Source organism: Eucalyptus grandis, chromosome 4, assembly GCF_016545825.1.
Source record: "Eucalyptus grandis isolate ANBG69807.140 chromosome 4, ASM1654582v1, whole genome shotgun sequence".
NCBI lineage: Eukaryota > Viridiplantae > Streptophyta > Magnoliopsida > Myrtales > Myrtaceae > Eucalyptus > Eucalyptus grandis.
Window position 1 is genome coordinate 6,770,149 of NC_052615.1, and position 16,452 is coordinate 6,786,600.

The window sequence follows — 16,452 nt, forward strand, 5'->3', positions numbered from 1 at the left end:
GCGTGTTTGATTCAACATATAATGCAAATGCTGAAAATCAAAACTATATGGGAAAATGCAATTCGTGTTTGGTAAAAATTCTTGGCAAATGGATTTTGAGTTCGTTTGGCAAAAAAAAAAAACACACACACACACACATTTATAATGGGTTTTGTATTTTTTTTTTAAAATTTAAAAGGACTCAGACCCTTTACTAGAATCAAGAAAGGGTTATGATTCTTGGCAAGCCAAATTTGGCGTCGACAACCGTCGGTTGAGGTTGCCAGATCTCAGGCAACCTCCGACGAGGGTTGCGCAACCCTCGCAAGACCCAAACAACGTTCACTTGCATCAAGCAGCCCTCGTCGAAGGTCACTTGGGTCATGCAACCCTCGTCAGAAGTTGCGTAAGGTCAGGCCACCTCAATCGACGCTTGCCGGCGCCAAATTTGGCTTGTCAGTGGCTATAGCCCTGCGTTAGTCCAACCAAGGATTTGGTCCTTTTTAATTAAAAAAAAAAATGTAACAAGGGATAAAATAGAAAATTTGAAGAATTGGTGAGGGCAGTTTATAACAAAAAAATTTATTTCAGCATTTGACCAAATGCTGAAATCTCAATGCCGATAGGGACTAGTATTGGATTTTCAGCTTTTTCAAAGCCAACATTTAGTCGAAAGTCCATTGAGAAAACTTGTCAAATATCCTAACATTTTCTCAAGAGACTTTGAAGGCCAAAAGCTCTTTAGGAAAATTGTACCAAATACACCAGTGATGCAACCATAACTGACATAGTATCAATGTCTATACTCCAATGTGGAGGATGAACGATACAGGGATGATTAGTTGGTATTGATAGAGAAAGACAAATAAAGTAAAAGGTTTTTCATATTTCACTCAAATATAAAATGCAAGCGATGATGATCCTTCACATAGACCCCAAACTAATATGGAAAGATATATACAAGATACACACAATAATACAAATGGCAACATGTCCTTATTGAAGCAAACATACTTCATCTAGCATGCCCTCAAACTTATGACGGTTGTAGAGGAACCAACTGAAATTTGGAAGTTACATTATTTGCGGAAGAAATATGGAGTAAAGAAAGAGTGTCGCATCAAGGGCTATCAAAATGGGTCACTAACCCACATGTCAACCTACATTTAGTTAAATCGGTCATATATAAGTTACCTCAAACTTAAATAATAGATCATAATGGGTTTTGAAAGTAAGGCCCAAAAAAGGTTGGTGTTAGTGGGTCAATCAAAAGCCTATTTCAATCCAGGTTTGGACTAGATCTGTCAAAATTGATTACAAACCTATTTCTTAACCCATATTTAATAGACTTGGTTATTATAAAAATTAGTTATGTGTAAATGAGTTATAAATGGGTTTATAATAATAAAACCAAATAATATATGGGCGTTAGATTGGTTTATAGTTTACCCAAACTCAATCAATGCCGTGACTCCATCTTCATCCTTTATGAGAAAATAGTGGAATCCTTGTATTGTTCTAAGTTCAGAATAGTTTGGTAGGCTTCAAGATGGTCCAGCTCCACCCTTATTAAAAATATCAAGACAACTTCTTTTTTCCCCATTATTTATTTTGTTTTGTTTTTATTAATCTTACCAGTTTCGTCCGTCAGTTATTGGAGTAAATATTTCTTTGATTGCATTTGGCATTGTTATTTTTATGTAATATTCTTTTTTTTTTTATCATTGCAATCCATGGTTAGCATAAATCATCTTTTCAATATATTATATTTCATTTAGTTGAAATTTCAATTTCTCCATGTTTTATCTTATTCTTCATTGTTAAAAGTCAATTCTTCAGCGTCTTATATCCAAGCAGCAGTTTTATCCAAATAACATATACGCACGAAGAACTTAGAGTGGGTTAACTAGGTGTATTCGGATTTTCATAAATTAGATTAAATATGAAAGCATTTTAGTAAATGAGTCCGAGTTGAGTGTTGATTGGGTATGGGTCGGGTTGGGTATGAGTTACAAAATTTGTATTGCATATAAATTGGCAAATTTGGATCGGACCATTTTCGACCCGACTTATCCATTCGACGGCCCTAGTCACATCTAACGTGTTAGTCAATACAATGGCACTGATTTTTAACATGCTTTGTTTGCTCATGGAAGACGCCAACGTGAAAAATCTCAATAGTGCTCTTACTGTTGCAAAAACTAAGGATCGTTTAGTTTCGACAGCGTACCTCGGCCAGCAAATCCTTCCTCCTTGCAACCAGGATATAATTTGGAGAGAAGCAGACATAGCTCCGTCTGGTTGAGGTCACGACTCGCAACTCAAAAAGTGATTCGAAATTGGGCAAGATCAAGATCGCTTGGACCATAGAAAGCTTTGGAGGACAAGGTTTGCAGATAAATCTATGAAGGTTAAGTGGCAAATAATGAAGGAAAACTAGGGAACAAACGTGGGAGTCGAGTCGAAAAAGGAAGGAAGATGATTGAAGATGTCACTCAAGAGTCAAGCCAGCGGCAATACATGTAATTTACACTTCTGAAAGTATCGTTTCCAACCGAACTGTATATCACCCCTCACGCTCACTTTCCAGGGACGAAGTTGGTGGCATAGGCCCAAGCATTGTTGTTAACTGGATCAGCAAGGTGGTCAGCCAAGTTCTCCAATGGACCCTTTCCTGTCACAATGGCCTGCACGAAGAACCCAAACATGGAGAACATGGCAAGCCTGCCGTTCTTGATCTCCTTCACCTTGAGCTCGGCAAAGGCCTCAGGGTCATCGGCCAGGCCCAAGGGTCGAAGCTCCCCGGGGTAGAGCGGGTCGGTGACCTCACCGAGCGGGCCACCAGCAATACGGTAACCCTCGACGGCTCCCATCAGGATGACTTGGCAGGCCCAGATGGCCAAGATGCTTTGGGCGTGGATCAGGTTGGGGTTGCCCAGGTAGTCGAGCCCTCCCTCGCTAAAGATCTGGGCGCCAGCCTTGAACCACACGGCCTCACCGAACTTGATGCCGTTGCAGGCCAGGAGCTCGGGGAAGACGCACCCCAGGGCACCGAGCATGGCCCACCTGCAGTGGATGACTTCAAGCTCGCGGTTCTTGGCGAAGGTCTCGGGGTCGGCCGAGAGTCCGGCGGTGTCCCAGCCGTAGTCACCGGGGAACTTGCCAGTGAGGTAGCTTGGGGGCTCGCCGGAGAATGGGCCTAGGTACTTGGCGCGGTCCGGGCCGTACCATGGGCTCCCGGATGAGACGGGCTTGCCGACGGTCTTCCTCATGGAGACTCTCCCATTGCCGAGGAGCTCGGGAGTGGAGGGGGAGAGCTTCACCGCCTGTCCGGCGAGGGATGGGGAGGAGAGAGCCATGGTGGAAGCTGCCATTGTTGAGTGGATTTGAGAGCTTGACTTCTGTCTAGTGTTGAAAGAGAGAGTTGAGATGGGTTGGTGATAGTTGTTGGGCCTGGTTGGGCTATAAATACACGATTCAATAAGAAAAGTCATTATCTTGAGATCTCCATCTGAATTCCTATTGGCTTGTTTGTCTTTGGAATTTCGATTTTGTCTGTCTACTTGGCGCTCTCTACTCCACATACCATATTTCCGATCCTTTCATTTTATTTCGATTTTGTCTATCTATTTGGCGCTCTCTACTATACCGAGTAGTATCACATTCCGACAAACAAGAACTCAACATAAATCATAAGGCTACGTTTGGTCGTCCGGATTTATAATCGGGATATGATTGGATAGGATAGGATATAAAATCCTGAGATTTTTTTATATCTCGTCCAGTATTTGGTGAATCGTAGTATTAAAGTCGGATATGTTCACATCATGTATATTTTTTTTTTATATATATAAATGACATATCATTATAAATGAACCTAAATCTTCATAAATGAAGACGGTGAAAATATCTCGTAACATTATTCTTTAATTTATTTATTATTTATTATTTATTATATTTTTCCTCTTTTTTATATTATTTTCATTATTATTTCTTTTTTTCCCTTTCATCATTTTTTAATAAAAAAATTATCAAATAGTAAACTGTACTAACATATTTAAAATACAAAAATACCTAAAATATATAATAAATATAAATATTTAATTTATAGATTGAATGTTTATTATAAAATAGAATTAAAATTGAATATAGAAATTAAAATAAGATTAATTAAAATAAATTTTTATTTTTTATTTTTATTTTCTTAAATTAGAATTCAAATATTATTTATATTGAAATATAATTTCAATTTTGTTAATTTAATAAGTTTTTATTCAAGAAAAATAACTTTCCTATTATGGACATTAGAAATCCTATTCACCTTTATCCCACCTCCCTCATGGGATAATTTTATCCTATCTATATCCCCATTATATCCGACTTTATCCTATCCTAAGTGAACACCAAACATAGGATAGGATAAATTATTTCCTATCCCGAATTTTATCCCGACTGCCAAACGCAGCCTAAAGGAAACCGTGGAATCTGTGCAAATAACTAAATTGATCACGAGGATCAACCTCAGACCATTACTTAGTCTTGTAACGATGGCTCAATTGTCATCTTTTTTTTTTTTTTATACCTTCTTTAGGCTTAATCGTCAGGACCAGGAGGATCATTACGAAGAAACTCATCCACAGTGGAAGGAAACACCAACCCGCCAGAACCGCAACCGCCACTACCCACGCAAGCAGATGCAGCTCGACCCAGAAGCAAATGCACCAGCGTCAACGGCTCAGCCCTCTCATCCTCATTGCCGCTGCTGCCGCCATTTGAGAAGGAGGATGGAAGGCTCGGTGGCGGCGGCGGTGGAGTCGGGAGGAGAGGAGGTAAAGAGGGGAGATAAGAGAACGGTCGAGCAATGATGAGGTGATGGTGGTTTGAGGTGGTGGTCGGTGGTGGCGGAGGTTGTGGCGGTCGAGCTCGAGCCATCTCTCGACCCGCTTGAGGGAAGAGAAGAAGCTGGAGTGCATCCTTCAGGCATTGAATGCCGGCTCAGCGATTTGACGGCAGAGATGGAGGAAAAATGGTTTTGCGGTTGGGATTAATAATTTTTTTTAACGAGAGTGATCGATCAATCACATTATTCGTATGATATTTAATTTTATCAATTTTGTATTTTCAATTCGAACATACCGATTTATCACTTTAATTTATGCAATTTTTTGAAATCTTGATTTTGTGCAATCAAGTCTTTCGAGTAAGTTGGTTTTTGCAATTAAAACCCATTATGTTTACGTGTATTTAATTATATAGAGAAGGTGACTGACGTGCATATTTTTTTTTGTCAAAAAACTAGAAAAATATATAGTTTTAAATTTCTAAAAGTATATTACTTTAAAAATATATTAAAGAAAGAGTAAAAGATTTTAGAAAAAATCAATTGTAGCCATATTGATGCAACCATAACCAACCTGATATCCATGTCTATACTCCAATACGGAGGACGAAAGATTTAGGGACGATTAGTTGGTATATTGATAGTGAAAGAGAAGAAAGGCGAAAGGCTTTTCATTTTTCACTCAAATACCAAATGGAGGCAATGGTGATCCTTCATATAAACCCCAAACTAATATGAAAGGACATACAAGATAAACACAACAATACAAATGGCAAGATGTCATTATTGAAGCAAATATTCATCATCTAGCATCTCCTCAAACTCAAGAAGGTTGTAGAGAAACCAACTAAAGTTTCGAAGTTAGATCTCGATTTGATTTGTGGAAGAAATATGGAGCAAACAAGAGTGTCCCATAAATTTTGGGATTTGCTAGTCTAAATCCATTTATAATTCATTTACTAAATATGGCTAACTCTTATATAGGACTATCAAAATATGTTGTAAACTCATATATTAACCCACATGTAATTGAACGGGTTATATATGAGTAACTTTAATTTAAAGCATGGATTGTGATAGGTTTGAGAGTAAAGCCCCAAAAAGATTGTTGTTAGTGGGTCAATTAGAATCATTTTCTACCCAAGGTACGATTGGACCTGTCAAAATAAGTTATAAACTCATTTCTTAAACCATATTTAATGGGTTGAATCATTATATCAATATGGGTGTTAAACGGGTTTATAGTTTATTCAAATTCAGTCCATCTTTATGACTCTTTTCATCGTTTACAAGAAAATAATCAACTCTTTAGATTGTTTTAAGTTTAGAGAAGTCTCAGTGGGCTTGCAAGATGGCCCCACTTCACCTTTATTAAAAATATCAAGACAGCTTCTCTTTTTCCCAATTATTTATTTTATTTTTATTAATATTGTAAATTACTTATGTTAGTTATTGGAGTTACTTATGTTAGTTATTGGAGTATATCTTTCATTGGTTGCATTTGACATTTTTATTTTTATGTTATATTCTAATCTCAGTTCTTATCATTCCAATCCATGGTCAATATAAATCATATTCTTCAATTTCTTACCTTTCATTTGATCAAAATTTCAATTTCTCCACGTTATTTGTTGCCGCAATCATGTAAATTCACTTCTAAGTACTATGTCTTTTTGTATTTATTTATTGGCAATTTTATCCCAATAACATTTACACATAAAGACTTAAAGTGAGTTAACTAGGAGGATACGGATTTTCATAGATTAGATTAAATATGAAAGTATTTTTACAAATCAGTCGGGCGGGTCGAGTTGGGTGTTGATTAAGTATGGGTTGCTAAATTTGTTTTGCATATAAATTAGTCAATTTAAGTCAAGCCATTCTCGACTCGACTTACCTATTTGATGGCCCTAGTCACATCTAACATGTTAGTCAATAGAACAATAGTCATTTTTAACATGTTTTGTTTGGTCATGGAGGATGCATCGTGAGCAATCTCAATAGCACTCTTATAGTTGGAAAAAATAAGGGATTGTTTTGTTTCGACAGCAGGCCTCGTGCCAGCAAATCCTTCCTCCTAGCTTCGTTTGGTTGAGGTCACAACTTGCACTCAAAAAGTCATTTGAAACTGGGCAAGCCGAAGATCACTTGTACAATAGGAAGCTTTGGAGGACATCGTTTACTGATAAATTTATGAATCTTAAGCGGTAGATAATGAAAGAAAACTAAGAAGAAACGTGAGACTCGAGTCAAAAAGGGAAGGAAGATGATTGAAGATGTCATTCAAGGTAGCACCAATACATGTAATTTACACTTCTGAAAGTATCGTTTCCAACCAATTCAAAATCACATCAGTGAAATGCCAATCCCACTCAGGACTCTCAACTGAAACCAAACTGTATATCACCCGCACACTCACTTTCCAGGGACGAAGTTGGTGGCGTAGGCCCAAGCATTGTTGCTGACTGGATCAGCAAGGTGGTCAGCCAAGTTCTCCAATGGGCCCTTTCCTGTCACAATAGCCTGCACGAAGAACCCGAACATGGAGAACATGGCAAGCCTGCCGTTCTTGATCTCCTTCACCTTGAGCTCGGCAAAGGCCTCGGGGTCATCGGCTAGGCCCAACGGGTCGAAGCTCCCGCCGGGGTAGAGTGGGTCGGTGACCTCACCGAGCGGGCCACCAGCAATACGGTAGCCCTCAACGGCTCCCATCAGGATGACCTGGCAGGCCCATATGGCCAAGATGCTTTGGGCGTGGATCAGGTTGGGGTTGCCCAGGTAGTCGAGCCCTCCCTCGCTGAAGATCTGGGCGCCAGCCTTGAACCACACGGCCTCACCGAACTTGATGCCGTTGCGGGCCAGGAGCTCGGGGAAGACGCACCCCAGGGCACCGAGCATGGCCCACCTGCAGTGGATGACTTCAAGCTCGCGGTTCTTGGCAAAGGTCTCGGGGTCGGCCGAGAGTCCGGCGGTGTCCCAGCCATAGTCACCGGGGAACTCGCCAGTGAGGTAGCTCGGGGGCTCGCCGGAGAATGGGCCTAGGTACTTGGCGCGGTCCGGGCCGTACCATGGGCTCCCGGATGAGACGGGCTTGCCGACGGTCTTCCTCATGGAGACTCTCCCATTGCCGAGGAGCTCGGGAGTGGAGGGGGAGAGCTTCACCGCCTGTCCGGCGAGGGATGGGGAGGAGAGAGCCATGGTGGAAGCTGCCATTGTTGAGTGGATTTGAGAGCTTGACTTCTGTCTAGTGTTGAAAGAGAGAGTTGAGATGGGTTGGTGATAGTTGTTGGGCCTGGTTGGGCTATAAATACACGATTCAATAAGAAAAAGTCATTATCTTAGAGATCTCTTATCTGAATTCCTATTGGCTTGTTTGTCTTTGGAATTTCGATTTTGTCTATCTGCTTGGCGCTCTCTACTCCACATACCATATTTCCTGATCCTTTCATTTTATTTCGATTTTGTCTATCTACTTGGCTCTCTCTACTCTACGGAGTAATATCACATTCCGACAAACAAGAACTGAACATAAACCATAAAAGAAACCATGGAATCCATGCAAATAACTAAAATGATCACGAGGATCAACCTCAGACCATTACTTAGTCTTGTAAAGATGGCTCAATTGTCATCTTTTCTTTTATACCTTCTTTGGGCTTAATCGTCAGGACCAGGAGGATCGTTACGAAGAAACTCATCCATAGTGGAAGGAAACACCAACCCACCAAAACCGCAACCGCCACCACCCATGCAAGTAGACGCAGCTCCACCCAAAAGCAAATGCACCAGCGTCAACGGCTCAGCCCTCTCATCCTCATCGCCGCCGCTGCCACTGTTTGAGAAGGAGGATGGAAGGCTCGGCGGTGGTGGTGGTGAAGTCGGGAGGAGAGGGAGGTAAAGAGGGGAGATCAAAGAATGGTCGACCGACAATGAGGCGATGGTGGTTTAAGGTGGTGGTCGGTGGTGGCAGTGGTTGTGGCGGTCAAGCTCGAGCCGTCTCTTGACCCGCTCGAGGGAAGAGAAGAAGCAGGAGTGCATCCTTCAAGCGCTGAATGCTGGCTCAGTGATTTGACGGCGGAGATGGAGGAATATGGTTTTGCGGTTGGGATTAATAATTTTTTTTTTAACGAGGATGACCGATCAATCACATTATTCATATGATATTTAATTTTATTAATTTTGTATTTTCAATTCGAACATACCAATTTATCACTTTAATTTATGCGATTTTTTGAAATCTTGATTTTGTGCAATCTAGTCTTTTGAGTAGGTTTTTGCAATTAAAGCTTATTATGTTTAAGCGTATTTAATTATATAGAGAAGGTGTCTGACGTGCCAATTCTTATATTAAAAAACTAGGAAAAAAATATTTTTAAAGTTCTAAAATTATATTACTTTAAAAATATATTAAAGGAAGAGTAAAAGATTTCAGAAAAATTCAACGGTAGCCATAGTGATGCAACCATAACCAACCAATATCAATGTCTATACTCCAATATGGAGGATGAAAGATTTAGGGACGATTAATTGGTATATTGATAGTGAAAGACAAGTAAGGTGAAAGGCTTTTCATTTTTTCACTCAAATACCAAATGCAGGCGATGGCGATCCTTCGTATAGACCCCAAACTAATATGAAAAGACATATACAAAATACACACAACAATACAAATGGCAACATGTCATTAATGAAGCAAATATTCATCATCTAGCATCTCATCAAACTCAAGACGGTTGTAGAGAAACCAACTAAAGTTTGGAAGTTAGATTGCAATTTGATTTGTGGAAGAAATATGGAGCAAAACAAAGAGTGTCTCATAAATTTTGGGATTTGCCAGTCTAAATCCATTCATAATGCATTTACTAAATAAAGCTAACTCTTATATAGGACTATCAAAATATGTTGTAAACTCATACCTTAACCCACATGTAATTGAACCAGTTATATATGAGTAACTTTAATTTAAAGCATGGATCATAATAGCTTTGAAAGTGAAGCCCAAAAAAGATTGTTGTTAGTGGGTCAATTAGAATCATTTTCTACCTAGGTACGATTGGACCTATCAAAATAGATTGTAAACTCATTTCTTAACCCATATTTAATTGATTGAATCATTATATGAGTATAGGTGTTGAATGAGTTTATAGTTTATCCAAATTCAATCCATCTTTATGATTCTCTTTTCATCGTTTACGAAAAAATAATCAACTCTTTAGATTGTTTTAAGTTTAGAGAAGTCTCAGTGGGCTCGCAAGATGGCCCCACTTCACCTTTATTAAAAATATCAAGATAGCTTCTCTTTTTCCAAATTATTTATTGTATTTTTATTAATATTGCAAGTTACTTATGTTAGTTATTGGAGTATATCTTTCATTGGTTGCATTTGACATTTTTATTTTTATTTTTATTTTATATTCTAATCTTAGTTCTTATCATTACAATCCATGGTCAGTATAAATCATCTTCTTCAATTTCTTACATTTAATTTGATCAAAATTTCAATTTCTCCACATTATTTGTTGCCGCAATAATGTAAATTCACTTCTAAGTACTAACTTTGTCTTTATTTATTATTTATTTATTGGCAATTTTATACCAATAACATCTTCACATGAAGACGCTAGAATGATACGGATTTTCATAGATTGGATTAAATATGAAAGTAATTTTACAAATGAGTCAGGTCGGGTCGAGTTGGGTGTTGATTGAGTATGGGTCGCTAAATTTGTTTGCATATAAATTAGTCAATTTAAGTCGAGCCATTCTCAACTTGACTTACCTATTTGATGGCTCTAGTCACATCTAACATGTTAGTCAATAGAACAATTGTCATTTTTAACATGTTTTTTTTGGTCATGGAGGACGCATTGTGAGCAATCTCGATAGTGCTCTTATCATTGGAAAAAAAATAAAGGATCGTTTTATTTTGACAGCAGGTCCTGTGCCAGCAAATCCTTCCTCCTTGCAACCAGAAATATAATTTGGATAGAAGCTGATAAGCTCCGTTTGGTTAGGTCACGACTTGCAACTCAAAAAGTCATTTGAAACGGGGTAAGCCGAAGATCGCTTGTACGATAGGAAGCTTTGGAGGACATTATTTGCTGATAAATCTATGAATCTTAAGTGGTAGACAATGAAGGAAAACTAAGAAGAAATGTGAGACTCGAGTCGAAAAAGGAAGGAAGATGATTGAAGATGTCATTCAAGATAGCAGCAATACATGTAATTCACACTTCTGAAAGTATCGTTTCCAACCAATTCAAAATCACATCAGTGAAATGCCAATCCCACTCAGGACTCTCAACTGAAACCAAACTGTATATCACCCGCACACTCACTTTCCAGGGACGAAGTTGGTGGCGTAGGCCCAAGCATTGTTGCTGACTGGATCAGCAAGGTGGTCAGCCAAGTTCTCCAATGGGCCCTTTCCTGTCACAATGGCCTGCACGAAGAACCCGAACATGGAGAACATGGCAAGCCTGCCGTTCTTGATCTCCTTCACCTTGAGCTCAGCAAAGGCCTCGGGGTCATCGGCCAGGCCCAAGGGGTCGAAGCTCCCGCCGGGGTAGAGCGGGTCGGTGACCTCACCGAGCGGGCCACCAGCAATACGGTAGCCCTCGACGGCTCCCATCAGGATGACCTGGCAGGCCCAGATGGCCAAGATGCTTTGGGCGTGGATCAGGTTGGGGTTGCCCAGGTAGTCGAGTCCCCCCTCGCTGAAGATCTGGGCGCCGGCCTTGAACCACACAGCCTCACCGAACTTGACGCCGTTGCGGGCCAGGAGCTCAGGGAAGACGCACCCTAGGGCGCCGAGCATGGCCCACCTGCAGTGGATGACCTCGAGCTCGCGGTTCTTGGCGAAGGTCTCAGGGTCGGCCGAGAGCCCAGCAGTGTCCCAACCGTAGTCACCGGGGAACTCACCAGTGAGGTAGCTCGGGGGCTCACCGGAGAATGGGCCTAGGTACTTGGCGCGGTCTGGACCATACCATGGGCTCCCAGAGGAGACTGGCTTGCGGACGGCCTTCCTCATGGAGATTCTCCCATTGCCGAGAAGCTCGGGAGTGGAGGGGGAGAGCTTCACCGCCTGTCCAGCCAGGGATGGAGAGGAGAGAGCCATGGTGGAAGCCGCCATTGTTGAGTGGATTTGAGAGCTTGACCTCTGTCTAGTGTTGAAATAGAGAGTTGAGATGGATTGGCGATGGTTGTTGGGACTTGTTGGGCTATTAATACATAATTCAATAAGAGAAAGTCCTTATCTTAGAGATTTCTATCTGAATTCCTATTGGCTTGCCAGTCTTGGAATTTCGATTTTGCCTATCTTGGCGCACTGTACCCCACTTACCATATCTTCAGATCCTTTTCATTTAATTTCAATTTTTTTATTTTTTATTTTGGGGGTGTTCCAAGTAGAGGAGAAATTTCAGAGACAATCTTTTTTGTAGATTTTTCCTACCAATGGGAGGATGCCACTTGGGCAACTTGGATAACCCTATCTCTGCATGAAATCCGATGTTCATCAATTGGGACCGCCCAGCTTCTTGGTTATAGAATTCTCGTACCTTCACGAATATCCCCCACCAAAACGATCAAGGAAGGACGTCGATATCCTTAGAAACATTGATGGGCGAATTTGACGCTATAGATTGAATTGATATAATTGATTGCTTCTATATGTCATTGATTCTATGTACTTAATCTGGTTTAACTCGGTCTAAATTTACGGTATTATTCAATGCCATGCATACATATGTTCATGAAAGATATGGACATCCAGATAAGGTTACAATGAACTAAGTCATTACTAGTCTTATTCAAGCGCTAAATCCTATAAGAAACGATTTAGAAGAAAACGGAGAAGTAGATTGCGGGCTGTACATGGAACACGAACTTCCTTACTACTGAGTTCTGAAAAAGGTGAACAACTTCCGCTATATATGCATGAATTTTTTTTTTTTTTTTTTTTTTTTTTTTTTTTTTTTTTTTTATCGATTTTCGACTAAAGCAAAGGGGTTTATTGGAACTCTACCAAAAGTTATGCTTCACTCGTTCCCAAGAAAAATGGGTTAGACTAAAAAAAATGAATGATTATGAAAATATTTACTTAAAATTGATCACTTGTAATCAATGAGAATTATTTTAATTATTGATAACGATATATATCCAAACATTTTGTGAAAATATTTACATTCATTTTGGTAAGTGAGGTAAACAATTATTTTTAAGAAAATATTTTTCAAATCATTTATGTTTCATGAAATAAATGAAGTTTAAGAATTATGAAGAAATATGAAACACTAAAATTGCAAAAAAGAATTTGTTAAAAAACTAAATTTTTTTAAAACAAAAATTTTCAACTGTAGAGATGAGATTTAAAGTATCTCTAGAATGATAGATATTGGGGAAATCGGCCGGTCATGATATATTCTGATTTTGGTCGCTTAAACGAGCACATTTCTCTTAGCGATCCTTCTCTACTTTCTCTTTCTTCTTGTTCATGTAATCCTTTTATTTTTATTTATTTATTTTGTCTCCTTTTTATTCCGTTGGCTAGGAGGAGGCACAGGGGCAAGGCTTAGTTCAATCGGTAATCTTGACTCACCATGTAAAATTTGCAACAATAAAAAAAAAAAAATTCTTTTATAATTCAGGTGCACGAGTGGAAAACACAAGTTCCCTGAAAATTTATTGAATACCATCCCATAAATCGGTTAAGTCTAGATTTTTTGGCCATCACAAATGGTGTTGACCTAAGACAGAACATTGTGGAATTGGAACGGAATAATCTCTTATTACTGAGGTGTGATGGGTTTGATATCTTTTCAGCATATCTAATATCTTAAGAAACCCTCAACTTTATATTAAGTCCCAATTTTACCGTAATTTTTTTTTTCGTTTCATAAAAAATTCTCAACTTTTAGTCTAGTCTCATATCTATCATAATTTTTTTTTTTGTCTCATAAAAAACCACAAACTTTAGGTGCGGTCCTAGTTTTATCATGAACTTTTTTTGACTCATAAAAACATCATTTTTACTTAAGTCTCATATCTACCCCGTTAATATTCCATCCAAAACCCTTAATTAAGTGGCATTGTCATGTCATTACTCTAGTTTTTGTCCAAATTTCAGATCCAAAACACTGAAATTTGGACAAAAACTAGAGCAATTATAGTTAGTCTTCTTCGATTGCTTTTACTTTTAAGAAAGTCTTCATTTCATCTCGCTTTGGGAAAGATTTTTTTATTTTTGCTAAGTATTCAATCTCTCATGCTAGAGAGTCTTTCATTTCTCATGATCGAAGAGCTCGTGCTTGGGATGCTCGAATAGCTTATAATCGGGAGTTTTTCATCCTCAATTGTTAAGAGAAATTTTGGTAGAGGATTAACGAAGGTAGATTTGAACTCAAGTAAAAGTTGGCGATTTCTTTCTAAAAAAAAATCAGGGTAGATTAATATCGGACTGAAAGTTGAAGATTTTATATGGGACAAAGAAAAAGTAAGATTGAATTGAGACCGAACTTAAAATTGCAGACTTCTTAAGGGACAAAAAAATTTATAGCAAAATTGAGATTGAATTTAAAATTTGAGATTTTTAGGGCGTTAAGTCTTTTTTCGCAGGTCATATTTCATTGATAAGACTCGCTGAAATTTCAAACTGCCACTTTGCTTGATTTAGTAATTGATGTGATGCAAGAAACCATTTCAGCCAACCACGTCACACTCTTATTTTCGCTCTTTCTTGCAATATATAATTGTAAATCATGGAGCAAGGTGTAGCCGTTGAGAAGTCTGCGTGTCCAAAGAGCCATTGGGATTTATTTATTTATTTATATTTCCTGATTTTGATGAATCATACATAAGACGATGACTAATATATAGTGATGAATATTTATGTGTCAGATGGAAATCCAAAAACAATATTTTATAGTTAATATAGTGTCCCTGGTCTTCTCATTACAAATTTCTATTCTCGTTCAAATTTACACTGAAATATGTTATTCATCATATACAAGTGGAAGCCCTCACCTCTTTTTTTCTTCCCCCCAATTTTTAAAGCCCAAAAATTCTTGGGTGGATCAGGGACTACCAAAAGGACACAAGAAACCAAAGCTAGAATCTTCAACTCCCAATGGAAAGATAGATATAGATATCCTGAGATAAGAGACTTGGATCAAGCCCTGCATATAAATACCCCTCTAAACTCACCACCCTCTCACAACATTTCAACATCTAAGAGTTCTAAGCACTTAGGCAAAAACAGCCCACTTGGAACCATGGCTGCTTCCACAATGGCTCTCTCCTCCCCCTCCTTCGCCGGCAAGGCGGTGAAACTCTCTCCTGCCACCCCCGATCTCCTCGGCAACGGAAGAGTCACCATGAGGAAAGCCGTCAAGCCGGCCTCATCCGGAAGCCCGTGGTACGGCCCGGACCGTGCCAAGTACTTGGGCCCATTCTCTGGTGAGCCCCCATCCTACCTCACTGGCGAGTTCCCCGGCGACTACGGGTGGGACACCGCTGGGCTCTCAGCTGACCCCGAGACCTTCGCCAAGAACCGCGAGCTCGAGGTCATCCACTGCAGGTGGGCCATGCTCGGCGCCCTGGGGTGCGTCTTCCCCGAGCTCTTGGCCCGTAACGGCGTCAAGTTTGGCGAGGCCGTTTGGTTCAAGGCCGGTGCCCAGATCTTCAGCGAGGGTGGGCTCGACTACCTGGGCAACCCCAGCTTGATCCACGCCCAGAGCATCCTGGCCATCTGGGCCTGCCAAGTGATCTTGATGGGAGCTGTCGAGGGCTACCGTGTTGCCGGCGGGCCACTCGGTGAGGTCACCGACCCGCTCTACCCCGGTGGGAGCTTCGACCCGTTGGGCCTGGCCGATGACCCGGAAGCCTTCGCTGAGCTCAAGGTGAAGGAGATCAAGAACGGCAGGCTCGCCATGTTCTCCATGTTTGGGTTCTTTGTGCAGGCCATCGTGACAGGAAAGGGTCCATTGGAGAACTTGGCTGACCACCTTGCTGACCCCGTCAACAACAACGCTTGGGCTTACGCCACCAACTTCGTCCCCGGCAAATGAGCTTTAGCAAGCGACATGTTTTTGCTTCAAGTGTGCTCTTGATGGTGTGACGTAAATTTGTGCAAATTATATTGAAAGATTAATGTGAGCTTTGTTGTTAAGTCAAGTGATCATTGTGATTTTATCATGATTTCTTGCCGACTGGTGCTTGCTTCGACACAGCGAAAGTTCGGAAATAATTATTCATAATATAATTGATGTAGCGAAAAAGCAACACGAGAAAGTTCAATTGCAACTGCATCAGAAGGAAAAAGGGAAGATGCATCATTGTCGTAAGAATAAATTAGCATAATTAAGCGAGATTTTGTCAAATCCTGGATTTAGAGTCGATGACACGACAAGCATCAAAGCATTTTCAATGCCGATTATGATCTTATCAATGAAAGGAGCGAAAGCTCAAAACACCAAATGGACTCGCCTAGTTCACCGCACAAGTAACAATTCCAGAAATGATAGATGCAGTATAAAGCTTATAACCAGGACTGTTTGAAAAACAATTTTTCTGCTGAACCGCGACTGGTCATCTTGCTTTACAACTCAAATCTTTTCCAGGATCTTTGAGTACTT

The 16,452-nt window shown here is 40.0% G+C and overlaps 3 protein-coding genes across 3 annotated transcripts; 1 reads left to right on the plus strand and 2 right to left on the minus strand.

The window, feature by feature from the left end:
* Positions 1-2,435: 2,435 nt before the first annotated feature.
* Positions 2,436-3,421, minus strand: LOC104440809 (chlorophyll a-b binding protein 21, chloroplastic). The gene has a single exon (XM_010053791.3). It carries the CDS (start codon positions 3,351-3,353, stop codon positions 2,559-2,561), a length of 795 nt encoding a protein of 264 aa, XP_010052093.2. The 5' UTR covers positions 3,354-3,421; the 3' UTR covers positions 2,436-2,558.
* A 3,665-nt stretch (positions 3,422-7,086) lies between these two features.
* LOC104440810 (chlorophyll a-b binding protein of LHCII type 1) lies at positions 7,087-12,030 on the minus strand. The gene is made up of 3 exons (XM_018872857.2): positions 11,158-12,030; positions 8,506-8,512; positions 7,087-7,636 (listed from the first exon to the last, which is right to left on the minus strand). Exons 1-3 carry the CDS (start codon positions 11,949-11,951, stop codon positions 7,235-7,237), a joined length of 1,203 nt encoding a protein of 400 aa, XP_018728402.2. The 5' UTR covers positions 11,952-12,030; the 3' UTR covers positions 7,087-7,234.
* A 2,985-nt stretch (positions 12,031-15,015) lies between these two features.
* LOC104440811 (chlorophyll a-b binding protein of LHCII type 1) lies at positions 15,016-16,012 on the plus strand. Its single transcript, XM_010053793.3, has one exon. It carries the CDS (start codon positions 15,091-15,093, stop codon positions 15,883-15,885), a length of 795 nt encoding a protein of 264 aa, XP_010052095.1. The 5' UTR covers positions 15,016-15,090; the 3' UTR covers positions 15,886-16,012.
* Positions 16,013-16,452: the final 440 nt, after the last annotated feature.

What these genes read in the sequence shown, in the direction of transcription:
- LOC104440809 (XM_010053791.3), bottom strand. Translation starts at nt 3,353, where the DNA reads ATGGCAGCTTCCACCATGGCTCTCTCCTCCCCATCCCTCGCCGGACAG.
- LOC104440810 (XM_018872857.2), bottom strand. Translation starts at nt 11,951, where the DNA reads ATGGCGGCTTCCACCATGGCTCTCTCCTCTCCATCCCTGGCTGGACAG.
- LOC104440811 (XM_010053793.3), top strand. Translation starts at nt 15,091, where the DNA reads ATGGCTGCTTCCACAATGGCTCTCTCCTCCCCCTCCTTCGCCGGCAAG.